The following is a 26,926-nucleotide window of genomic DNA, read 5'->3' on the forward strand; positions in this document are numbered from 1 at the left end:
AAATGGTTAATCTGCTATCATAATCAACCCTGACTAACTTAAACACCAACTTTGTTGTTGTTGATGAGTCAGTAAACTGCAACAGGTCCACCTCTTCACCTAAAAGAAGCACAGGCAAATTATTTGGAGAAATAAAGCAACGGATGAGAATCGATAGTAGTGGATGAAAACAGGAGCACGGTAGAGAGAGATGGTGGATTACCATGGGCCATGTTGCCCTCCTGGGTCTGTTTGGCACCAGTTTGAGCCCAGTTGCCAGTGGGTACTAATCATGGAGGATTGGCAGCGCGGCGTGGCAGCTGGCAGCATACGCACCCACCCCAGCACGACAGTCCCCCCTCGCAGACACGCATACGTTGGTACGTGGTGTGCACGCACACACGCACACATGCCCACCCTGAATTACATTGGGGACAGCTGGCATTGCTAATCAACTTCTGCTGAGGAGAGGAAAGCGAACAGCACACAGACCTAATTAAGTCAACACTACCCAATACTGCTGCTGCTGCTACTTTGCAAACACACACACACACACATATACGTGTGTATACATACATGGACAGCGTCCATAGGCTTGCTCAGCATGATCATTGGTACTCCCGAAGAATCCGCGTGCGACAGCACAAACACAAACATTGTGCACAGTGGTAGTAGTCCAGAAGAGAGGAGAGAAGGAAGGGAATTTTAGGTGGAGAAGAGATTGGGAGAAAAGCCATTACTGTAATGTGTTCTCCGCTGTCTCTGAGGAGTCCTCTGCCATTAGACTTCAGAAAGCTCCAATTAGACTCATCAAAGGCAATTAAGCTCTTCACTGATAAGAATAAAAGAATGTTTTTTCATTCTCTGCTCTTCTTCTGTCTTTTCATCCCCTTATCCCACTTCTGTTCATCTCCATGCCCTCTGCCTTACCCACCTCTGGGGTTTAGATTCCCCTAATCTGGCTCCTTCTCTCTCTCTCCTTCTCTCTCGCTCTTATTATCAGGCCATTGCCAACCACCACCCTCTTCTACTCCGACCCTGTGAAATGCATTTACATGTTTGGCTCTGTGTCACCTTTAACCGGATTGCTGTCTTTATGACATTCATCAGCCAAGTGCTCTCTTTTCTTTTCTCCGTGCAATAATAGTGCGTGTCAGAGGGGCCCTTGTGCGCTTGTTTGTGTGAGTGGCGCAGAGGTGTTGGCCACAGATTGAGAAAATTGATGAATCGCCCTTGTCGTTCAAAAGGCAATCCCTCCCTTCTCAGTATGCAGCCTTGTCTGCTTAGTGCTTCCACTCCAGTCTGGGCTGATATTAAAAGGCCCGCTTGCCCATATTAAGGTTGCCGCCGCATGCGGCAGGAGACATCTGCACACGCGCACGGACAAATATTAGGGGTAGTTGCTCAGTCCTCGCTGGATATTAGATGTGTAGGGAACATCATTCCCGCAGAAGCCAGATTGAGAGGAGAAGACAAAAGTCAAAAACTGAATTTAAACCGGATGGGAAGACTCGGTACATTTTTTAACAGTTTCTGGGGTCAAATTTCCTTTTTGTTGTCCACAAAATACAGAGTGGAGGATTATTAAAGGAAAGTGAATCTTTAATGGTAAATTGTCTCTTCCCTTTTATTAAATGACCCAAAATAGTTACTTTTGAAGAATGAACATTTCTCCACATAAGTATAGCCTTAAGAGTACAACATGACAATCTGACCCAGCATCTCGACCTCACTCCAAATCACTCCCAAGTGCATTAAAGTCTTCCTCTTCAGTATTACTTCGAAACACTCCGCCAACTCTTGGAGTACAGGTCATTTACAGTAAATGTCATAAATGTCTTATAACTTATATGTTGTATGACTTATAAGTCAACATCTATAAGTCACAGACCCAGCCAAACTTGGACAATAAGTGTGATTAATAGTCCAGAAAATACAGTAGTTCTGCTCTACTATTGACCAGCAACCAGTTCACCTTCTAGGATAGAAAATGGTTGGAACGACCTTAAAGAATGATGATCTTCTATTCATCTTGGTTGGCTTTTGTTTGTTTATGTTTTAATATTTTGAGCAATATCCTTTTTTGGGGGAAGAGGACTATTAATGCAGGTGTTAATAGCATTTGCCTGTCAATCATACAGGGTGTTTTTTTTATATGCTTCTGGTCTGGCCTTGTTCCTATCCCCCACAATTGGGGATCGGGGAGGGTTACTGCATAGCATTTTTCAGTTTGATCGAGAAAACTCCATCTGCACTTGTAACATATTGTTAAGTTATTGCCTCGCTGTCTATGTCAATCAAAACCAAGCATTATTATCCGTGTTGCGGCAGAATTTGGATACAGCTTTTGTATTGGATCTCATTAGATAGTGCAGGTGTCAATGCAGCCATCCATCAATAATGCCTGTGCAAAAGGGAACATAATGAGAGTGGAAATCCAGTGCCTACCTTTCTATCCAAACAGACTCCCAGATATACTCCTCATTCATATGCACACGCGATACAATGAGCACATTCGCGCACATCCCCGACACTCGACAACAGCGTGTAGTCATCTGGCAATAAAAGTGGGGCGCAAGCACGAGGAGATCAATTACTTGTCTTGCGCCTATTTGCCAATGCCGTCTTTTATTGAGCCCGGGTGGAGGCCTTCTGTTGATTAAAACGGCCGCTCTCCAGCTGGAGACAGAGGGCCAGCTGAGATAGCGCCACACGTTCGCATTTACGCCATTTTAACTGCAGGGAAATTCACACCTCTATTTGAGATTGAGATTAATTTTCTGCACCATGTGGCTTGTCTTGCCTCTTTAGCATGCTCAGTTCTTATTACACAAGCATCTGCTCCGTGATGATGATGTAAATGAATTTGGAAATGTAGCTTGTTTTATACGCCGGCAAAATGAGCAGCAGCACACCGAGGGAAATGATTTCCTGTTTTGTTGTTTCTTAATTCAAGCGCACTTTTCATCTATACTTTCAGAATTTGCATTCTCCCACTGTGCATCCATGCTGTCGGGTATTGTTAAGCGTCGACATGTGCTTTTTTTCCCCCTTCTTCTTCTTCTTTGCTACAGATAATTAGAGCTTAGGTTGTAGTCGCTTCCACACCTCAATTGATTTGTAGAATCTTTTAGCACCCCTCCACCACCTCGCCGTTCTCTACCTTGCTTTAAGAGCAAAAAGCTCCACTCATCTGTTTTTTTCTGTATGAATTTCCAGCCATGCATTAGTCTCTCTGACATTTTCAAGCAATGCTTTATTTAGCTTGTCGGATTCTCCAAATAAACGCAATCTCAGGGTTTATGGAAAAATGGATAAAAATTAGATTGTAGGGTATTGATCTGGATTGCTAGTAGTGGGAGGTGCACGTATGTGTGTGTGTAGTGGCGGGTGAACAGGGGGTGGGGGGTGGCTCTCATCTGTGTGTAGGGGGTAGAAATGAAGCCGTAATTCAGGGCTATTGAACCCCCTGCCACTGGCGGCATCGATCGCCAAGCAGCGCTTATGAGATCACACCTGAGCACTGGAGACTGTAGAAGGGGAGGGGGGTTGGCGCGCAAGTGGGGCGGGGGTTTACGAATGAGTTGAGAGGGAGAAAGACAGAGAGATTGGAAGTTGTGATGCCATCAGCTCCTCACCCACTGTCTGAGGGCCTGAGAATGTGCTAACACCAGTCGCAGAGCCAATTACCTAACCCTGCAAGTATAAGTTGTGACACAAGACTAGTGGACACTGTACTTGGCCTTTCTCTCCTCCGTCTTTTCCTCCTCCACTCTTGGTAACAGCCAAGGATCTGACCTCTCAATTATAGTCCTCCACCTCCCTCAGCCCCCCCACCCCCCCATTTTCCCCTCCCCTCAAGCACACACACACACCTCCATCTCTCCATCCCACCTCTGTCTTCCTCTTAGCCGATCACCCATTCCGACCCACTCCCCCTGCGGCTCTGTGGGTTATTATAGTGAAATATGAAGCGGTGTAGATTCTAAGCTTCATGAAATTTCCATGAGCATTGATCTGATCTGATGTGGGTGATTGCTAGGTGAATCCCTCCAGTCCTGGGTTGTTGCTCATCTATTCATTTATTTATGGCATTTATGTTTTACTGGCTTTGATTTGCTCTTCTGGAGAGCGACAGCTAAAGATTATAAATATACCTGTACCGGAGAATACGCTCTGGACTCTGGAGTGCACTTCCATGCTTTGGGGGTCTACAGTTGGACTCGTTTTCAGTTTTCTTCCAGCATTAATTTCCCGTGTGAAATGGGAGAGATGGAAAACAGATGTATGAGTCTAAAATTCCCCAAAGAGACTTTGGCAGGTAGAACGATGTGTGCAATGCCTTGCATGTGTATTGTGTTTCTTTTTTTCTCTTTTTTTCTAAGGTCCTTGAAAATGAGCAGATAATGTGACCTGTTTTCTCAATTACTGAGATTGCCTCTTTATTTATAACGGCTTTTCTGTACAGGATTTTATTATTATGTTGCATCTGAGAATCGTGTTACATTGTGAAGAAATGACGGAAAACAAATTGCCAATAATAACACAAGGCTTTCGGGTTTTGTTAGAACAATTATATGATACCGTAGGCCTAATTGAGAGCCCATTTGGATTCATAAGACTGGAGAATTACCCTGGATTAGGAAATAATATCAAATATTTATCCCTAGACATAAGTTGCTCTCAATGCTAGTATGTCATTGAGTATTACAATGCGCAAAAAGCCCTAAAAACAAATTTTAATGATTTTAATCTGGTTTATTTCAAACATCTGGAAAGGAAAATGTTAGATTACAACCTTCTTTTTTAAATAAGTCTTTGCTTTAACGTAACACAGCACATTATTACTGTTCATGTTTAAAAAGATACTCCTTCAAGCCTTGCTGAACTGTTAACAGCATTTTCTCACGTTCCCAATTACTTCACTTTGGAAAGAATTCAATTCATTTTTGTTCGTTTCTTATGGGAAAGTTTTGAAATCAAATTAGAGATCAAGTATCTAAGAACAGCTTGGGTTTGACCTCCGCAGTTGCTTTCTTTTCTCCCAAATATAGAATCCTATAGCCTGTAGAAAATTTCCACCAGGAGATCAAAATCCTTGTTTAAATGCACGCGACATTGTTGCAAGACTCCGTTTTAAAAGTATCTTTAAAACTCTCCTATACAGACTTTTGGTCTGTGCTAGATGGCATGTTCTTGAGCACAAGACTGTGCCTTATAAAACAGAGAATCCACCATCCTCTCACTTTGCTCTATTTTCAGCTTCTGTTTGAATGAACCATTCAGAGAGGAGTCATGCAGAAGCCACTAGAGGTCCAGCAGGACAGCTTGTACTCATAGCCTCTGGGGGCCTCTTTTCTAGGGGCCGCCTAGTCAGCCTGGCTGCTCAGATGTGAGGCGAGCAGGGCATCAGCCCTCGGGAAACGTCCAAGCTGTGACCCACAGGGGAGACAGACGGATGGCACAAACACATAAGGGCAATCCCTCACATATAGGACTTTGTTGATTCATCTGACCAAACCAAACAATTCTTCATTAGAATTTCCAACCTTAAGTTGAAACACAAGTTATCTTGTCAACTATTGACTGCCATTAATGGCAATAACAGTCAAAGGTATTTTAGCTGGGGGGCTGGAACCAATGGCCTGGATGTCTATTGCTCTCAATCCTACTGAAAACTTATTATTTTACATATTTATTTGGCAAATTAGATCTTAATTTCCATACTTTTCTCAATGGTAAAATGAAACTGGAACATAATTCTCTACTAGCACCTCCCTGGAATGGAAATTTATCATTTTTTTTTTGTTTTTCCGTTATTTATTTATGTTTATTCTTATGATCATTATTCAAATTGGCAGAAAAACCCATGGCCGAAACTCCAAAATATTTGGGTTTCTAATTTAATTCATATTCATTTCAATGAATTATCTTTCTTAGTTTTGATATCATTCAATTAAACAATTAACAAATTGGAGCAAATGTTCCTGCCTGACACTCATTTAAATGGATGGGACATCTAACAATGTCATTTCCAGTCAATGAGTTATTGACTTTGTGAAGAGTAAAAAAAAATGGTCCCCCCCCCTTACGTTTGGTGGCCTGCTTTATATCCACATAGCTCCAGAGCTTTTTGCCAAATCAATGATGGCAAACTAGTCAAGACTGTTATCCATGCATGTGCACTGACACCCCAGGCAACCCCTATGAGGCAGGAGGGGGGCGGGGGGTCGGAGAGAAGCTTGGAAAGAACAGGGAGCAAGCGAAAAGTATAGTACTACATTAGGAATTAATTATATGCGGAGAGCATTTATCCAGCAATCCTCCTCTGAAGTGTTTGTACTGTAAGCTTCAGATCTTCATTGTATTTATTCAAATGTTTAAATATTCATGGTAAATCTTCTCATATTCAATTACAGTAGCACGACCACAGCATACAGAGAGAGTGCTCGCTCCCTGCTGTCTCCATGATCTGACTCTCTCTCTGTATGTACTGTATATGTGTGTGCAAATGCCTGTGTGCGTGTGTGTTTAGCTTGTTCCCCGGAGCGATCAAGCCTTTGTTATATTGAAACCCGGCTCTGTAATTGCTTATATTAGTCGCTGATCAACGCAGAACCACAGGACACACATGCTCAAACACACCCTCACACACATTTACATCCCAAAATACCAATCCTGCCTTTTTATTAGCAGCCGAGCAGACGACAGAGAAAGAGATTCATTACAAGTAAACAAAGACGCACACCGGACGACTAGAACAGCCACACTTTCTCCATTTTTAGCCTAATTGTTGTTGAATTCACGCATTTCTACACCTGAATTTATTTATCTTGTGGCTGTCATACAAGTGTTTTTATGAGCAAAAATCAAGCATTTGAATTTCCCATCTGTCTTTTCTTGTTTGTGTTCAGCGCTGAACGAACCGACTATAGACTACGGCTTCCAGAGGTTACAAAAGGTCATCCCCAGACACCCTGGAGACCAAGAGAGATTACCCAAGGTACCGTGCATCCACAATTCCTCTCATTTGTCAGGGGCTCATGTCGCTCTGCCACACGCAATTATTACACGGCAATTTGTCTTGGTAACACTGATACCAAGATGTATTTGCGTCTCCTACAGTTTCATATGGCGTCCGGATATACGTGCCACAAGGGCAGCATGACCTCACATACAGACAAATGACTGTATTCCCTGGACACTGAGACACTTTGCAGTGTGAACATTAACATTTTATTACTCGCTCATGGTCATTTTCTGCAGTTTATTTTGCAGGGAAAACGCACAAGCAGCTCTATTCATGCTCGCGCTGCGCGTAAGGTCGTTTAGATTGGCAAAGGGGGGCTGATGGTGGGAGGAAAAGGGGGAGAAGAAGCAAAGGAGGAGGTTGAGGAAAGAGAGAGACAGAAATAGAGAGAAAGAGAGAGAGGGAGAGAGAGAGAGGCAAAAGGAGGTTAGGTGATCCATCATAGCTGTCCAGTCTTACCTCCTGCCGGGTCAGTGGATCGAAGTCAACCCCGGGTGGACTTTATTACTTCCAACACACACGTTTTGGCAGCGCGGCATGCACACACATCCACGGAAAACGTCACAGAGCAGTGCAGATGGAAAGCCCAGGTAGATGTAGAAGGAAGATAAAGAAATCACTTGTCCTGGTGGTGTGTCATGTCTGCTAGATACAGAACTTGTCCCGCTGATGTCTTTTACACCTTACATTTCTCTTTTTCGGCTTCCATCCCTCCCTCGCCGTGTGGTGTCTCCCCCTCTAAATGAACAGCGGTTGTTGGCAGGTCCAGTTGTTCATTTCAGCACTATTGATTCGTGCCTTTATTAGGTAATAACAGTTTGTTGACCACACTCCTCTCGACGGTTGGCCTCAATCATTAGAGGGGCACACGCTGGCAACTTTTTTGCGCCCATTCAGTGCAAGCCAAGCCTGTTTTTCCTCACACAATTCTTAAATCAGGAACAAACTTTTCCCCCAGGCACCTTTTAGTGAGGAGATTCTTAATGAACCTTGGAAATGCCTGCTCTGTCTCCATATGTCGAGATGATGAACCAGCGTCCAGCTGCACCGCGCTGCCGCTAATAGTCCGGCGAGCGCTGGAAGCCGGAACACAGACGGACCGCGTGGTGCTTTGTAGCTCAGGTTGTGGTGCAGGGGAGGGGATCTGGGCCCGGCTAATGAGTGACCGTCCTGCCAGACGAGGCCAGGCTCTGCTCTGGATCAGGTTCCCCTTCCTGTTGACGTCTCGGCGGGCCCGACTTTACGGGAAGAGACCCTGCGCCCAGGAAATGGTCTCTCCTTACAGCAGCAGGGCAAGGCAGGCAGCACGGCGCTAACCACATTTATCTGTTTATCAGAATGACTCTGGAGCGCTGCCTAATCGCGTTTAGCTTCTGGACAGATCCCTTTGCTAACGAGAGACCGATAAGTAGAAGAGGCACTGGACCATGAAAGAGTGATTAATAGAGAAAATGGGCAAACAGGGAGAAGAAAAGGAGACAGAAAGTTGATGTCGTATGGCCAGGTTGACGTTTTTGCATGATTCAGTCAAAATCAAAACATTGGTACATGAAAGAAAAAAGCAATGAAAATAAATACTACAAGCGATTACCATTCGTTCAATGCGGGTAAATACGTCCAAACTATTTGAACTAGAAAGGTGGGAGTGATCATTATCTGTTAACTAGTCAATTGCAATTGGGCAATTTTTTAAAATCTTAAAATAATAAATAAATTGGGTGTAAATTACGTTTATAGAGATCCAACCACCGGCTGACAGTAATTGCTTGCTGTTTTTATTGCAACCTGTGTGGAGTTTGCATGTTCTCCCTCCCTGGGCCTGCGTGGGTTTTATCCGGGTACTCCAGTTTCCTCCCATGTTTCTAAAACATGCATGGTAGGCTGATTGGACACTCTAAATTGCCCCGAGATATGATTGTGAGTGAATGGTTGTCCTTGATCAGCTGGCAACCAATTCAGGGTGTTGTCCCCCGGCTCTGGCCCTAAGTCAGCTGGGATAGGTTCCAGCACCCCCTGCGACCCTATTGAGTATGAATCAGTTCATAAAATGAATGAATAAATGAATGAATGAATGATGAAGCCATATTATGACTATATTCTGTTTCGCAATCCCCTAACCCCGAGCAGGAAGCACGAAGGCCTCGAGCAGCTTTTTGACACCTTCTACCATGGACTTTGTCCTTTGCCAACAGAAGAATTGTTTGTGCCACAATGCTTTGCTCTTCCCTCATTTCCTGTGCTTCCTCCTCTTGTCCTCCCCCATCCATCCATTTACCTATCCAGCAATCCCTAGGAGGCATCTGGCATGGAGGAAAAGTAGCGAGTAGCAGGCGAGGGAACGACGCATACATACTAAAGAACCACTTAGCTCAAGCGGGCCTCTACATTTCTCAATCACGCCAAGCGGGCCTCCTCTCTGGTCCCCCTCTTTTCCTGTCTCCTCCTCCTGTGCATGCCCCCCACCCTCACCCAGATAGTGCTAGTAATGGGAGGTTAACACAGAGGCAGCGCTCCCATTATTGAGTGAATTTAGCACCTTGGACAGCGCTCTACAATCTTTATTGCTTTGCTGACCCTCCCGTCATGTCCTGGGCGTGCTCGACAGCCCCCGTATGTGTGTGCGCGCCCGTGTGTGTGATATGAGGTCTGATTGAAAGGCGGTGTGTCACGGAACAGAGAGCACACATGCTCCGGGGCTTGTTCACAGCGAGGGATACACTGAGGAGGGTAGAACGCACAGCGTGGGTGTGCATGTGCATGTGTGCATGTGTGTGTGTGTGTATAAGAGGGAGAGAAAGAGAGAAAGAAAAAGAAATGAGGTAGCATTGGTGGGAAGGGGGCAGCAATTTTCTGGTTGTCGCGCCTCCAGCATATATCCTGGCCCCGGCACATTAACTTTTAAAAAGGGTTTCGTAGAGCTCAAGGTGTCTACATCACACACATACACGCACATCTATTATAAGGGCCGCCTTGAGACACACGTAGACTAAACGAAAAGAACAGACAGGCTAAAAGGGGGGTAAGTGATAGAAAATGAGGACAAAGTCCAGCAAGAGTATGCAAGAATAAATGTTTGATATGGGAAATTCCACTCCAGATAAATGGATGTCGGGCTACCCATGTGGAACATTAGCAGGGTCGGGAAGGGTTTCAAGTCAGGTAAGAGGGGGAGTTGTATCGCTGTCAGACCACTGATATGTTGTGCTTAGCTAGATTGATACGTGATCATGAGCAGGGGATACGTGATCCAGCAGGAAGGGGGGGAGAAGATGCAAAAGATGCTTGACTGATAAAGAGATACAGGCTCATGTTTTATTCACGGCTAACCCATACGCTCCCAAACTGCCCAGCCAGTAACAAAGTGCACGGACAGAGCCATTTCTCTTCCTCTTGCCTGCTCTCAGCGCCGTCTTCCTGTCGTGCAGCCTCTGTTCTGCATTCACAGCATAATGCTACTAGTGAGATGTAATGAAAGTGACTGGAGTCCTCCAGCTGCCACACTCATGAGCAATCTCCCTACTCTTTTTGTTCCTGATTGTAGGAGGTAATCTTAAAAAGAGCGGCAGACCTGGTCGAAGCCTTGTATGGGATGCCTCACAACAACCAGGTAAGGAGCCCAAACTCCAGCGCCATCATGCTCACCTAGTATGCCCTTGTTTGAGATATCTTTTGTGGTATTAGCTAAATAGACAACTGTTGTATTAGAAGATATTCGCATTCTATGATAAGTCATTTTGAAGAAACATCAAGCATTTTTATCATACTTATACTCACTTTGAGGTGAACCCCTATGAATATATGCATGAGAGGAAAAAGTCAAAGAAAAAGTATTTGTATTTATTTTTTTACATTCTCTGATGCTGACTCACTGCTCAAGAAACTCTATTGCTGAAAAAGACAGAGAACCTGACCTCTTTCATTACTATTCTTCCCCCTTTTCCAGGAGATGATCCTAAAACGAGCAGCAGACATTGCGGAGGCCCTCTACACAACTGTGCCGCGAGGGCACAACCAGCTAGCCGGCCTTGGGTCTGGATCAGTTCACGCGGGCATGATGGCCGTAAACTCCTTCACTGGGTCGGAAGTGGCCCAAACAGCCAATCAGGGTGAGTCACGATGAAGCTGATGTAATTGTAAACAACAAAATAGTAATTGCAAATATAAAAAGAAAAATGTAAATACATAAACGATGGACGTCTTGTCCTCAAGTATGATGATTAAAAGTGCCAGTAAATTTAGCTCTCAGTTAAAAACAGAGACCCAAAAACTATTGGTGACAAGAAAAAGCGAATGGTGCAAACGAGACAAGAAATTCTGTGAGATTGTAAAGAACGGAGAAGTCGGGATTCACAGATGAGGCACGAAGGAAAAATATGATTGGGTCCTAGGGGTGTATATATTAGATCGGGGTCGGCCCCTGTCTGACAAAGAGAGATGTGGGTGCAGTCAGTGGCGATTCATCACATGTATCTAGGGAAGGAAAGAAGAGAAGAAATTCAGCTGGATGGATCAGCCACTGGAAGTGTCTCAATAATTTCAATGAGCTTCCTCTCAAAATCCTTTTTTTTTAAGCTGTGAAGAAAACAGCCTCTTGACTTATGGTTTATTTACTACCACAAATGTGCTAAATATGCTAGAAGAGGCTACTTTGATGTTTAAAGTGCAACCACGATTGCACTACAGAGTACGCTAGTGATCAATTCCAGGTGGGGTTTTTTCTGCTATGTCAGCACTTGGACCTGGGATGTATATTCGTAGTCTTCTATCTTTATCTCCTTCCTACTGTTTACAGGCTTGTAGCCTACAACCCGATAAGAATTAAATAGCTGAAATATTCCAAGAGGCTACACAAATTCTTAGTACTATGAAATTGCCTTACTTTTTTTGTTGTTGGAGACCAGCCAGTTAGGTTACAGGTCTCTTGTTTTAATACTTGGATCACTCTTTTATCGCTCGTACTCCACTCATTCTTTACCTTTTTACAGTGCCATATTCCATCCAAGATTGTTCGAACATTTCTATGGACTTTTATCGCTATTGCAATTATCCCATGTACAATGGAGAAAGTGGTTTATCTATCCAACCACATTTGTCCTTATTCCCTTCCAGAGGGGCATGTTGTACCGTGAAAATGGCTTCAACCTTTTATTAGGAACTTTAAAAACTTAGCAATACATGTGGACCACTCCTAAAAGTAATTGTAAGTTCTTATATTAACTCATTCACTATCTTTGATATTCACAGACATCAAATTCAGTCAAATCGATTGGTTGTCTATTGCCGTCAATGGCAGCCAAAGACTAAATTGTCTTAACTCTAATATAATCCCTTGAAATGAATTGACTGTCAGTGATGAATGGCAACACTTCTGTGGTACCGCTTTATTCGTAGATCGTTTGGGAAAGAAAAAAAAAAATGAAATATTTTTATTGCATCTAGAAGGTGTCAGCATCTCATTTTAATTCAGCGTAAGAAGCGTCTGGTTTGAGTGGAGACGCTATTATACGCTTCTTGTCCATTCATGCCCTTCACTTAACACCAATGGATGAGGTTTTTTTTTCATTTTAAGATTGGTTCAAAAAGCCAATGAAAAACAAACACGTTCTACCACTTAACGAACTGAAGTCCAGTGATGCCACATGTTGCGTGAGGGCCCCCTTAATCAGGGTTCAAGCACTTTTGCAATACCTCTGAGAACCTTTTTCCTCAATTCTGAATTGTACAAACTTGTTTAACGTAAAGGAGCCTTCGACTTTGGAAGTCACAGCTGGAGTACAATAGTTTAATTGTACCTCTGAGGGACACAAATGGAATCCGACTCTACTCCAGCTTGTCACAGTGCACAACTGAGCAATTTAAAATAATAGCTCTTGAGCTGTACCATACCATAAGCTATTTAAATTCAAGGAGCATTAAAGTGAAGATAACGTCGCTTTACCTCCTTGTTACAGCCAATCACACAATACATTGGTTTGCACATGTGGTGCCTCACATTTTTAAAAACTCGGCAATTTCAATGGCAGAAAAAAATCATGCTTCTCTCCGGTGTCATGCAGACTCTTTCAATGGCAACATTGCATGGATTTATTTTTGTCTACCTTCTCCTATATCCTTAACATCTTTTTCTCTCTTCTCTTCCCTTCTACCATACCTCTCCCTCTCTCTCCCTCTCCCTCTCTTTCCGTGTCCATAGGTTTCAGTAGGACCACAAGCAGTGTGTCCCCTCATGGTTATGTCCCCAGCTCCACTCCCCAGCAGGGTAGCTACAGCTCTGTCTCCAATAGCATGAATGGATACGCTAACTCTGGCATGGCAACCTTGGGCACTTCGCCCAACTTCCTCAATGGATCCGCAGGCAACTCCCCGTATGCTAGTGAGTAAATGCTTCACATCTCGGAGCTTATGACCACGAGTCCGGCGAGGGTGTACGAAAGGCAGGGCCAGCGCCTTTTTGCTCGTTAAGTGCTGCGAGGTGGACACAAAATTTGATGTACAGGACCAAATTGAGCCGTTTAGCTGGCTCATCTATTTCTCTAAGAACAGAGTCAAACACAAATCCTGCCTTTATTGGAAAAGGGGGCCAGATCACCTAAGCGTCCCCCTCAATACATCCACACCCTGCACACGCACATTCACTCTCTACATTAAAGACCCTTGATTAAATCAATAAACTAATTGCTAGAGAAGCAATTCCATTTCGGCTCTTTGATTCCTGGGTGTTAACAAGTATTTTAACAGGCTCATCGGCCCTACACAGACACTTTCAATCAATGGGCCCCCAGCCTGCCTTTGTAGGTCCAATTTTCATTAATTGATTAGTTAGGCCCCTTCATAAATGGATTATGACTTTATTGCAAGGATTTGGCAGGCAGGGCCATAAAAGCTAAGTGTTGGATAATAACAACAATAAAGGCAGAAGCAGATATCAGAGGGCAGGTGAAATACGACTTGGCTGATTGTAAAATCACTGAGGGGGAAAATGCTCTTAGTGTATTAGCAGACAAAAGATAAACCCTTGAAAAGTGGATAGATGGGATGATGTCAGCGGGAGGGACGGAATTTGGCTGAGGGAGGTGCTGGTGTAAATCCAGCAGATAGCTGTTGTGTAAAATAATTCCATATTTCTCTTGGTTCTTCTAGAAATTCAGTCGTTTTTATATTCTGTAAAAACAAAACCTACAGCTGAAGCTGTCAGTGCAGAATTTCATCTGTATTTGTATTATTTTATGTGAATATAGAGTATCCATGCCTAATATTCCATTCAATATCCTTTAAAAAACAATTCTATAATGTACATATATTACATTTGATGAGAGTTTCTGTTTAGGGCGATTGCTCATCACACATGTAAGCTACTGTAGTTATCTGAACTATTGTCCCTCCTGCCATCATCCGTTGACCAGTCCCCTTCTGTTCATCCCGTGTGCCCGTCCTGTGCCCTCGGCCCTCTCTCTAACCCCGTCTCTTCGCCCTTTTCCGTCTTCATCTTTCCTTCCCATCCTTCTTCCCCGACCTCTCCATCCCCCCTCTCGTGCCCTCCCTCCAACCTTTCCTTCCACACCTCTTAGTCGTCCCCTCCAGCCCCACCATGGCGTCGTCGACCAGCCTTCCCTCCAATTGCAGCAGCTCCTCCGGCATCTTCTCCTTCTCCCCCGCTAACATGGTGTCCGCCGCCGTCAAGCAGAAGAGCGCCTTTGCCCCTGTCGTACGACCCCAAAACTCACCGCCACCCACGTGCACCAGCGCCACTGCTAACAGCCTGCAAGGTAAGAATCAGGCCGGTGACCAATGACGAGTACACACTAAAAATATTTATAATAATATAATGGAAAACAATATACAGAGTACTGTATTTTCTCAACTATAAGTCGGACTAGTTTGACCAGGCCAGCACCTCAGGTTTTGTTATTTAAAATGCTCTCGAATATATATGAATATATAAACAGTATATTGAATAAGCAATAAGAAACAAAGCTAAGAGAAATATAAAACGATCTTGAGATTAGAAAAAAAGAAACCTCTTCTATGGAGACTGATCTATAAAAGATGCAACATTTCATTAAAAAAAATGAGGGCAAGAGTTAACCTAAAGTCAGTGTACAATCCATAAAAAGAAAGAAAAAGAAAAGCAGAAGTAAAAGAGGTTGACATGATGCAAATTTAGCTCCATGCCCGAGTGTAAATTTATTTTAGACTGAGATTTAAACATTCCTACTGAGGTTACCTTTCTAATTTCCATAGGCTAAGGACACAAAATAATGAATGAGGGATAGCCTTTCCTTTAAATCTCACTATTTTAAAAATACATAGAAAGTGGGTTGTTTTCTACTGTTCTTCTTCCAACAGACCATTATTTCCTGCAACTTGTTTAACTGCCAATGCTGCCTCATTAAACTCCTCTTAATAACAATTTCTCACCTTTCCCTCCACTTCATCCTTTTATTTCTTCCTCTCCCCCTCCTTGATCCCTGACTGTCCCTCCTGACTTTAGATCAGTCTTTTGTGGACTCTAGCAAGTACTCATCAGCCAGTTCCCTGCAGGGCCTGGCCTTCTCCTGAAGTATGTTACCCCGCTCTTTTTTCTCTCTCTTTTTTTTCTTGTTTTTTTTTCTTTTCATTCAACTATCCCTCCTCCGTTGCTTTCCATCCCACGCTGTCCCACCCAGCTCGTTCACAGCCGCGGCTCATCCTGCCCTGCCCTTCCTTCTCGTTTTGTATTTGTCACGCTCCACTTGTCAGTGAGAACGCATATGTGTTCCATTTCCTCTTTTCACTTCCTGCTTCCTGCCTTGTGCTGTGTCCGCCGTCCATGGGGAGCTTTACGCGGTGCCACCAGGGGTCATTCCGCCGTCCCTGTTTCCATCCAACTGTGCTCATACTCGGCCCGTCTAGGCAGGATGTTGTATGGCGTTGAGATCCCCGGCCCCGAGAAATGATGGATGGGAATCTTTATCAGAGCCTCGAGCTAAGCACTTCCTCACTTCCTCTGTCGGCGTTGATGAGCGCTGGGACCACTGCACGCTGATCATACTGACACACACACATATATATATATATATACTGGCACACACACACCTCATTCAGTTAATCCTAACAAGAAGGACGCATTTAGGAAATAACCTGGGAATTAGTGGGTTGAAGAGAGGTGGGAATCAATATGGAGCCGATATCTTATATGAAAAATTTCTCCGTGTGATGGCTTATGTGTAAAACTGGGGGGGGACGGAATGACTTAAGGAGTGAAGCATGGCTGGTGATAGGCCAGATAACCAATCTGGTCTATCACCAGTCATGCTTCACTCCTCAAGTCGGAGGCCCGATTCAATATCAGAGCACTAAAAAAAAAAGGCAGGTTTTATAGAGATAATAATAATGTTCAAGTCAGTCATTTATTACCATGCTGGCTGCCATTGACAGAAATGAATGTCCCATTTGTAGTGGGAGGGCTGCTAGTTCAAAAGGATTTGGACATCGACAAGTGATAAACTTGTTTAAATTCATAGCAGGAGAACATATTCTGCCACATGATTTGACTTGGCAGAAGGACAAGTAACTATTTGGTAACTTGAAATGGACACCAAACAATAGATAATAATATATCCAAATGTTCAAGTGATGAGGTATATTTTTCCATAAATTAAGGAAGGCTCTGAGAAAGCTTTCTCTCAACTCAAATGACCCCTGACCAGATTGAGGTTTTCGCTGACTACACCGAAGATTTGTTGCCGTCGATCATGTCTTTGCGCGTGACTGTTCAACCTCAAGTTCAAGTCTTTGTTCTACTTTCAAAGCATATTTTTCCCAACTCCAAACTGTACACATTTTGTGGTGACCTTGGACGATCCACTACAGTAATACCGCTTGATGGGTTAAAAAGTTCAGCTTTTTATGCATGCATTTACAGCTATGCTCCATCATATATATAAAAAAACAACGTTTTGACTCTTAGGCCTCTTTCAGGCATAAATAGCACAACATTAATGTGTACTGAGACCCACAATTTCCACCTATTACATCTCAATGGACATGGGACCATGTGTAGGCCATTTTCAGACATGTTCTTTAATGGTAAACTCGAAAACCAGATTGAACAATGATGAGCTCTTAATCACAAGGTTTATTGAAAAAAAATGAATAGATAAAAAGCTGGGTTTTGTGCAATGCACAATGTCTCTTGCAACTTTGACATCATCAAAGTATCATAAACTAAACAGTACTTGTACTCAAACACTGACTTAATGTTAACTCCAAACTTGAATTGAATTAAATGCCTTTATTGGCATTATACAAGTCCAATGAGATGTAATGCTTCACCATAAAGTGCACACATAAGTAGTCATAAAAAGATTTATACACAATAAAAATGAAATGACAATAAAATTGAAGCAAATTATTTCATTAAAACAAAACCATAATTCATCCCATTTTATTTAACGACTTTTAAATTCTGAAATCTGAAATGCAAATGTACCTCATGCAAATTTTCATACTAACAAATATAGCTTATAGATACACATAATCTGTTTGCCTCTGTCACCCTTGTTATATTTGTTCGCACACTTACACAACACTCTGGAGTGACTGCTAACAATTAGGAGTGGCAAAGCTCGTATGAAAAAATTTGTGAAAAAGCCTGAGCCAGACTAGAATGATGTGATCCATGCGTGGTGAGCTAGCAGGAAAATGTTTAGATTTGAAGAGATAATCAGGGAGTGAGACGTGTCGTTGCTGCAGCACATTTGGGCAATGGCACTGTTGTGATGACAGATGAAACCCAGCTATCACATGACTGACTGACCTCTCTCTTTTTTTCTCTTCACCCCCTTTGCTTTTTCCTCTTTCCTCCCCCTCTTTTCCCACAAGCAGCGATTCCGGGGATGATTGTTCCACCCATGTAGAGGATCTGGAAAAAAAGAATGTTTGAGAGGAACAAGACACACGTGCGTGTTGTACTCTGAAGCCGAAGCGACGTTAAGAACTCTCTTCAAAACTCAGGCCTTTCCACTCCACTGGGATTTCGAAGATGGAACAACTTTGCCATGTCACATCCCTTTTGGTTGAATTAGTATAGCTGCAGGATTCATATTCATAATATGTATCTTTGTTCTTTTGATTACTGGAGAAGCCAATTGTTACATGCACAAACAATGATTGAGTGTTTAACTTGCTTATTTTTTGTTTTAAACATCAAATTTAAGGGAAAAAAACTAAAATTTGGATTTTATTCTATTCATGCTAATTGGATACTACTAAAATTTTGACCCTGGAGCTCGTCATAGAAGTTTTTAAAACCAAAATGTGATGATTTTGGTTCATACAACCTTGAAAAGCCCGAAGATGTGTATGTCCAGCCAGCACTGTACTGAAGGAGTGAAGCAAATATGACATTAGAATAAATGTGTGATATATTTTTGTATATAAAAAAGGTGAACATTTGGTTTATTTCATTCATTTGGCTTCATTTTTTTTTTTTTTTGCATTTGCTCTAGTTTAAAAAATGTCTTAAGGCAGCTTCTCAGTACAGAAGATTTAGATATACAGCAAGGATTTGGATACAAAAAGTGGTTTTGTGTAAAATATCCTATAAATATGTATTTATGCCTTGTATTTGTATGTCACCTTTGTTTAGTTGTGTTGTGAACATACTTCACTGTTTTCTGTTACATGAATCACTGTTGTCCTCACTATTTAAATGTGACTTCTTTTGGTTTTGTATGGGACTCACCAACACACCATTGTCTATTTTTATATAAGTTAATAAAACGTGTCGGTCGTTTTGTTTTATTTTGTTTTTTGTTTTTTTTGGTTGCTTTCCTTTTGAAAATGTTTATTGTATGGCAAAAAGTAGCATCTTATTCCGAGTATTTGGTTGAAGTAGTTTTTTTTAAAGAATATATACACACATTAATATATACTGTAAAGCTATATCTTTTTGTGTTCCCAATGGATACTGTTAATATGCATGGGATCCTCTCTGGAGTGGCACTGTCCTTGTGTGTGTGTGTGTGTGTGCGTGTGTGTGTGTGTGTGTGCACATTCTTTCTTACTTTCCCCATGTTATTTATGCCTGCTTGCATACTCTATCTCGACACACTTGTTTTCTGTCACTGTAATCTTTACCAGCAGTCTAGATGCCTTAACAATGCAATCCCATTCTTCATTCAATCACATGTACAGTTTTCTAGCCTTGCCACAATTGTCTCTTTGCCACAGAGGAATTTGTGGGAACTTGTGGGGGACAAAGCACAAACATACATCAGAACACAAAGAGCCATAATTCAGGAACATTCGAAAATACATCAGCGAGGCACGTTTTGACTTGCTTCAAGGAATCATTTCACCTTTATTGAACAGTTTTAACTGTACGTAGTAGCACAGCCAAGCGCTGCCGCAGCACAATCTCATCATCACAGCTCAGACCCGAGTCGCTCATCCCCCTGTGCCGTTCACCCCACACGTCTACTTTACAACATGGCTTAGTTACAAGCTAAAACAGAAGCTGCAGTCTCTTTTTTTTTTTGGATTGTTTTGTTTGTGTGTGTGTGTGAGTGTATGTGTATGTGCGTTAAAGCTGTTGCTGGACAGACAGATAGAGAATGGGGCTTTTCTCTCTGCTTTTCTGGTTTTGTTATGGAGCATTTAAAGAGAGGGGCGCCTGCTGACAGATGGGTGTTTTCAGGCACTTGGGTTGTTGTTTTCTGTGAGGGGCCGCGCCATATCTGTTTCACAAAAACACACCACAGAAGTCTATTGTCGTACACAAATGAATAGCTTCTTTGGAAATTTAGCTCCATCCCCATTATGATTATTGGTAAAGTTTTGTACAGCGAAAATGAAAGATGCAAACCAAATAGCCGGTGTCTATTTTTTTCTTTTTTTCTTTTTTTTTTCTTTAGGTTTTCCTGTCCTTGACTGCAAATACACCACAAAGCTCTAAGAGAAGGGAAAAAAATCTACTGTATAGATTGTTATTGCTTTTGATGAGCTGTAAGATAACTTTTGGACTCTCACAATGTTGAATTAAAGTTACCTCTTGTCTGTGACTTTGTCCTGCATTCTTTTTTATTATTATTATTATCATTATTCAACAACTGGTCATTTTTGTGTATATGTAAAAGTAACTGATTGAAAATTAATATAGACAATGTATGAACTGAATTTGCAGAAATAGGAATTCAAGGTGTCCCCACCTCTGGCCCAAAGTCAGTTGGGATAGGCTCCAGCACCCTCTGCGACCGTAATAAGGACAAAGTGGTTCAGAAAAAGTATTAAAGAAAGAACTACACTAAAGTGTATTCATTCAAAGAGGCATGCTATAGTAACTATAGCATGCCACTTTGAGTTTAAAGATGCATTAGAGTATCATTGTAGTATATACATGGTGATTTATAGCATCAGGACCACAAAAATCACGACTCTTCCTAATCATCTTCGAAACATAGATATGAAGTTAGGGAGGAACAACCACCATCTTTTCCACATCCAATATGGAGCGACGATAGGGGCGTGATTACGTAGTTGCGTAAATTGAGCACAGGCGCAGCGTCACCCCCTTTGGAATGGGCGTTTTTCTATGCTGTCGGTCGACCTGCACGACGAGGTAAGGTATAGATCGAGCAATGTACTCGCTTAACTGCGCGCAATCGGTAGATTTTTTAGGACTCAATTGTGCTCTAAACGCCAATAAACCTGTTCGTTTGATGCCAAGTCGGAGACAACGTCGACATTTTAAGTAGGGGCTTCTTTTCCTCACTGGCTGTGTGCGACATGGTACTACTAGCTATCTTAGCATTAGCGTCACGACATTTGACTTCAAAAGTATTATGTCCCTATTCTCTCTATTATTGAGTCGTGGGGAACGACTTTTAATTTAGTCAAACAAAGCCGAGATATCAACGGATAGTTTGTTTGGTGAAGGATTACTTAAAAATGACATCCAGAGGCACGACTTAGTTCCTGGTGTGTTGTATGTAATGATAGTTTTCACGGCGACTACTAAGCCCGTTTCTAATTTGTAAATCTGTTTTTTGAAATGAAAATAAAAAATCATTTTTACTAAAAGTGTTACGGCAACTTTCTCCTAGCTTTTAATATCCGTCTGTATATTCAATCTCTTTGTCTGGAAAGGAGAAATTAGCATGGATCACTCACTAACTAATTTTCATTCTTTATCTTTATCATTTATTGGAAGATTTCTCTTTCCTTTAATAATTGTTTGGCATTTCGCAAATAGTTTAGTTAAGTCAAGATGCAGAAATTCCTGCGTGCCCGAAACCATGCACACACTTGAAGTTACAGGAGAGGAGACTTGGCCAAATCAAGGTAAAACTAGTTACAAAAAAACCCACCTAAACCTATCAGTTGAATCTCCAGTCTCTGGATATGATAACTTTTGTTTTTTTTTCCTTGCATGCACCAGGTCCAGACTATGGAGGACCAGGTGATCTTCCCAGGTTGCCCACTTGAAGATGATGCATCATCTCTGAACTCTGCTGTCATTCTTCTGAGAGGTTAATTTATTGTAGAATATCCTAATGAAAACATTTTAATTTCATTATTTTATATGCACGTACCAGGTCCATGTCCTGACTCTGGAGGACCAAGTGGCCCACTTGAAGATGATGCATCATCTCTGAACTCTGCTGGCAGTCTTCTGAGAGGTTAATTTATTGTAGAATATCCTAGTCAAAACATTCTAATCTCACATTATTTTATTGACTAACCCCCTCTTATTTTATATGCACGCACCAGGTCCATGTCCAGACTCTGGAGGACCAAGTGATCTTCCTAGGTTGCCCACTTGTTGATGCATCATCTCTAAACTCTGATAACAGTCTTCTGAGAGGTCAATTTATTGTAGAATATCTAAGTCAAAACTGTATAATCTGACATTATTTTATTGACAACCCCCCCTCTCATTTTATATGCTTCAGGTCCAGACGATCTCCTCAGTTTGCCCACTATCTCCGAACTCTGCTGGCAGTCTTCTGAGAGGTTAATTTATTGCCAAATATCTAAGTCCAAACACTCCAATGTCACATTTTTTTATTGACTAACCCGTTTTATTTTATATGCAGGTCCAAGTGATCTTCTTCCCACGTTGCCCTCTTGATAATGCATCATCTCTGAACTCTTCATAGAGGTAAGTTAATCGTAAAATATCTGTCATTTTTTAAATTTTTTTTACCAAAGTTGCAATTTACTAATCCTCTTATTTTCTAGGTCATGTCCAATCCCGAAGGTGAGGAGGATTTCATCTTTTTTCTTCAACCAGTCATTTTAATAAAAGAGATTTGTGTGTCATTTAACTTTGTCAAAACACTTGGAGAAAAAAGACCCCAAGACCCTTAATGGTCTTTTTTTTCCTTTTTTTTATTGGTGTTTATATTTCCTGTCTTTTTCTGTTTCAAAATAAAAAAATTGACTAAGGATTTCTGGTTTTAATTTTTTTTTTTAATAAGTATTTTTAAGGAAAAATGACTAAGTGTTTAACGAGCTTTTTTTGAAAAAAAAAAAATTCTAAGTGTTTTGTGGGAAAAAATGAATAAGTAAAAATATTTTTAAAGCAATGATTTTTTTTTTTTAAATTATAATAAGTGTTGCATTTAAAAAAAAATGACTAAGTGTTTAGGGCAGAATTTTTAAAAATAAATTAATGTGTTTTTGTTTACAGGTGGAGGAAAGCAGCCAAACCAAAAAGTTTTTCAATGTGAATTTTAAGTGTGCAAATGTCTTTCAATAAAAATTTTCAAACAACAATTAGATTTCAAAAGCTTTATTTTTCCACAAAGAAGGGACTGAGATAAAGTCCCATAAACCAGCCAGCATCTAGAGGTAGTGCTTCCACCCAAGATACAAAGAATGTTTTCTTGGTTCTGGAGAAAGAAAAAAAAAAAGTCAAGGAACAATAGACTAATTCCAACATTAAAAAAAAAGATTGACGAATAGTTAATAAAAAAAAAAGTGAAGTTTTACCAACATAAGGGCTCTTCTTCCCATGGTGCCATCTATCCATTTGTCAGTCAGCAAGCCTTCATTCCACTGCAAAAGAAGGCAAGCAACATTAAAGCCCCAGGAGGGGAAAAAAATAGAATTATGCCAAGGCCCCAATCCAGTTCATTTTCCATGTCCTCCAACACACCCAAATCAAAAAATCATGACCCATCTACTGATGAGTTGATCATTTGACATTTTGATGTGGTGGGAGACATTGAAAACATACTGGACAGGTGCCAGACAGACAACTAGAGTTGGAGTCTATAACAACAAGTACCAGTGAGGGGATGTTGGTGTCAAAGACTGTGCCATTCACTGTCACCCTTTTAGCGTTGATTTGGTAAACTTTGGTGGACCCTGAAGAGAAGCAAGATACAAAAGGAGTAGGTTTAGTACACAACATGAAAATAATAAATAACCTGAAACAGGTCCTACCTCATCCACAACTTCTTTGGTCTCCTCGTCGATTTTTACAGCTTTCACCTCCTCCATCATCTCAGTGGCTTTAAACCTCTACAAAACACCACAGCGTGATTATGAAACTGCTTATTTAACCATTTTGATGCACAAAGGACCCACACGTGTATTTCATCCTGGATGAGTTTTGCCAGTCAATCCTTTCTAATCCATTTTTTTAAAAAATATCCCAAAAAGTCAAATATTGCATCTGTTCTCTTCATAAACTGAGGAAAAATTATTTTAACATGCGTTTAAACCTGAATCAAAAATGACCCCTGCATTGTAGTTCAATGAATGCCTTTTCCGATTTTTGTCCAAACCACACTTAAAAAAGGGACAAAGCCCAGGGTATTTTGTGAATTTTACATATAAAATATATAGTTTGAAAAAGAAACTTATCAATGGTTCTTAACATGGGTTCGGTAGAGCCTCTGCCACAGAGGTCAAAACATCAATTCATCATGTCTATTGACGATAACATGCCCTGCTTGACCATTACTGGTTGGAGATGATCACGTGACATTGCTTGGCCAAACAGTTCTGCAAGAAATATATATCTTGATTTGAAAAATATATATTTTAATTGCCCCTAAATTAAGTTTCAGTATCTCCAACAAGGTTAAGAACCACTGGCATATATTGTATAAGTGTACTATTTCCTACACCTCCACTGATCCACAAGGGTTCTTGCTAATAAAAATAAACACCAGATCAGTTAGTGTTCTCATTCAAAATTTGGATGCATCATAATGAAAAGCTGATTGAGCAAAGCATTGAACGCTGACATTTCATTATTACACGGAGAGATAAAATACAAACTAGTATTTAAAAACACGACTCACTTTGCTGACATACAGCCCGTTATGGGGTCCACAAGCTGCTCCTCTTTGGTGGTTTTGGCCCCATTCTTGATGTTGCTCAGCGGTCTGTGCTTATTGAGGAACTGAAACACACAACGGAATGATTCATTTATAAACATTAAGAGCAATAGGTAACGCAATGTAGCAAATTTGTTTGCAAACATTTGTCTGTCTGCATCCACATGGGACTACGTCACGAGAACGAAACACGCTCCCGTCGAAAAGAAACGCTCTTAAAATGAGAACTGGGGCTTCGAAATCCCCAGATGATAACGTACCAAAAGCATTACCCTGTCCAGTAAGAACTTTAACTGGTCTTTCTTCGGCAAATCGTCAATTCTGAGGCCGCTATACAGTCCACTAGCGTCCTCACTCATCAGCCATTTTGGAAGAATGACGGTGCTATTTGAACTCTGACCTCCACCACGCCCATTAAACATAGACACACAAAAATATATTGTAATAGAGTAGCACACGCTATCATGAAAACAACGTGGTATTTTTGGTGTTTCTTTTTTGTGAATTTTATATATAAAATAATAATAGGTTGAAAAAAGAAACTTATCAAATATTAGTACTGTTGTCTCCCTGCCCCAAAATGTTTTTGTTTAATTACCATATTTACATGATTACCACATCTCAATTCTATTTTTAATTAATAGTCAAAATAAAAGTAAATTGATGTAACTACATGTATAAAAATAGAAATTCACTCTTATTATTTTTATTTTTATTTCATTCTATGTAAATCATTACCTGTCTTTGTAAATGATAGACATCCACTTCATTTAAACTAAGGGGCTGGGTGTGAATACTCATTTTTCAGCACCCTTGAGGTGCTCGACAACCAATCCACTTTGACCGGGAGGCAAGGCGGCGATCACTGGTAAACAGAATGGACGCACAAGAACAAGACTTGTGGAGACTAAATCCTCAGAAATGCATCCCTTCCCCCTTTTTACCAGGACTTTCTCCTTAATAAATCACATTCATTAATGCATTAACAATGGTAAGTTGGACATGGTTAGCCTGGCAAGTTTCCTCCTAAACATATTAGTAGTTAATGATGATTCCAAGGTTATTAATCGCAAACCCACCAGCCCACCATAAATGAGTCATCATTTGCATACCCGGTCATCAGCAGAAAATTAATTTCTTTTATTTTTGCATATGTAATTTAGGTGGGCTGCGATTGGATTACCTTGACGGATGCTGAGATTTTGCTGACCCCCGAGTGATGCGGGGTCTCCGCGGTAACCGGAGGCCCCCGTAACCTGAAAGTCGAGCCGAATGAAGGACTTGTAAACATTGTTTGCTCTCTTTAATTGCTTGCAGGTTCCTAATTGGGCGGAGCTGTATATCCAATAAGAGAGTTGATACTTTGCTGACAAACAGTAAAGTGGTGTGCATGATTTAGCTGTAAGAAGTAGAATATTGAATTACGGAGGTGACTACAGGCAGAGGAAAATGAGTTGTGGGGCTAATGTTTTTGATTAGTGCCGAGCATCAACACGCAGCTCCAGGGACTCCCTAAATACGCACACACACACACACACACACACACACACACACACACACACACACACACACACACACACACACACACACACACACACACACACACACACACACACACACACACACACACACACACACACAGACACACACACACACACACACAAACACACACACACACACACAACACACACACACACATATATATGAGCAGACCCATATTGAGACACATAAATCATAAATACACTGAGACAAAAGGTGAAGCCATTTTGCTTGAGCTTTGCAGGCCCAGATAGAGTGGTCAGTGTGGAGGAGGACAATAGGAGTGGGAGGCCCGGGGCAGACCTCAACAGCCTCTGGAGACCTTGTATTCAAAGACACTATTCCTGGAGAACCAGAGGCGCCAACAGCCTCAGCACACATCAAGTGCGCTGCTGCTCAGGAGTTTGTGTGCTACTAGTATCCTAATGAAATATATTAATTCACATTCCGCACCATCTCGCACATTCTCCTTTCTGTATGGACACATGAAGAGAGAAAGGGTGGTGGAGAGGCGTATTTGAAAGCAAAAACAGGATCCCCCCATGGGGATCCCGCATAAAGAAAGGAAAGAAATGGAGAGGAAAGGATGGATGGGGGGGGGGGGGGGGGGGGGGTAGTCGGGGGATAGTGGGTTTGACAATGGAAGCACAGCTAGTCAGTGAGCAAAAAGACAAGGAATGAATATTAATAATATTCAGTCTTGGGAAATCGCTGCATTGCTCATTACACTTAATATCGGTTACGAGCCCTTTTCCTCCAAGGTCACAGGTCGAAATGAGTACATTACACAGTTAGTCAAGGGTAACAAAAGTACCGAACAATATTCTTAACATTTGAATAGAATCAAACTAACAGAAACACCCCTGCAAATAAAGAAATTAATATGCATTAGAAAAACATAAAAACTATAATGTGTGGATTACATCAGGTAATAATAGCAGAAGATGTAAATGTAAATGGAAAACTACATGAATAATTAGATAGTATGTGTTCCTATACATATGAGGGCACATGGGTGCATACTTCAGTTTCCTCCCACGTTCAT

General features: G+C 41.5%; 1 protein-coding gene and 2 long non-coding RNA genes across 9 annotated transcripts in view; 2 read left to right on the forward strand and 1 right to left on the reverse strand.

Moving 5' to 3' along the window:
* The window catches only part of ebf1a (EBF transcription factor 1a), a 58,862-nt gene extending 38,810 nt beyond the window's left edge, over positions 1–20,052 (forward strand). Inside the window, exons 11-17 of one of the 4 annotated variants that reach the window (XM_077732807.1) lie at positions 6,894–6,982; positions 10,551–10,616; positions 10,953–11,115; positions 13,203–13,382; positions 14,578–14,775; positions 15,501–15,569; positions 17,873–20,052. In XM_077732807.1, coding sequence (XP_077588933.1) covers positions 6,894–6,982; positions 10,551–10,616; positions 10,953–11,115; positions 13,203–13,382; positions 14,578–14,775; positions 15,501–15,568 — 764 coding nt within the window. In that variant the 3' untranslated portion in view covers position 15,569; positions 17,873–20,052. The other 3 variants (XM_077732806.1, XM_077732808.1, XM_077732809.1) reach the window with 3 other exon arrangements.
* Positions 20,053–20,551: 499 nt separating this feature from the next.
* LOC144207469 (uncharacterized) lies at positions 20,552–22,771 on the forward strand. 2 transcript variants are annotated; one of them, XR_013328674.1, is made up of 9 exons: positions 20,552–20,609; positions 21,243–21,331; positions 21,429–21,519; positions 21,586–21,669; positions 21,761–21,854; positions 21,943–22,003; positions 22,087–22,151; positions 22,232–22,250; positions 22,683–22,771. It is a non-coding gene; the product is annotated as an uncharacterized LOC144207469 (long non-coding RNA). The 2 variants fall into 2 exon arrangements; XR_013328673.1 differs by lacking the exon at positions 22,683–22,771 and having other exon boundaries at positions 22,232–22,397.
* On the reverse strand, positions 22,769–24,720 carry LOC144207468 (uncharacterized). Of its 3 annotated transcripts, XR_013328671.1 has the most exons (6): positions 24,603–24,720; positions 24,307–24,407; positions 23,441–23,518; positions 23,283–23,362; positions 22,985–23,050; positions 22,769–22,884 (listed from the first exon to the last, which is right to left on the reverse strand). It is a non-coding gene; the product is annotated as an uncharacterized LOC144207468 (long non-coding RNA). The 3 variants fall into 3 exon arrangements; XR_013328672.1 differs by lacking the exon at positions 23,283–23,362 and having other exon boundaries at positions 22,989–23,050; XR_013328670.1 differs by lacking the exon at positions 23,283–23,362.
* Positions 24,721–26,926: the final 2,206 nt, after the last annotated feature.

Source organism: Stigmatopora nigra, chromosome 14 (genome assembly GCF_051989575.1).
Source record: "Stigmatopora nigra isolate UIUO_SnigA chromosome 14, RoL_Snig_1.1, whole genome shotgun sequence".
NCBI lineage: Eukaryota > Metazoa > Chordata > Actinopteri > Syngnathiformes > Syngnathidae > Stigmatopora > Stigmatopora nigra.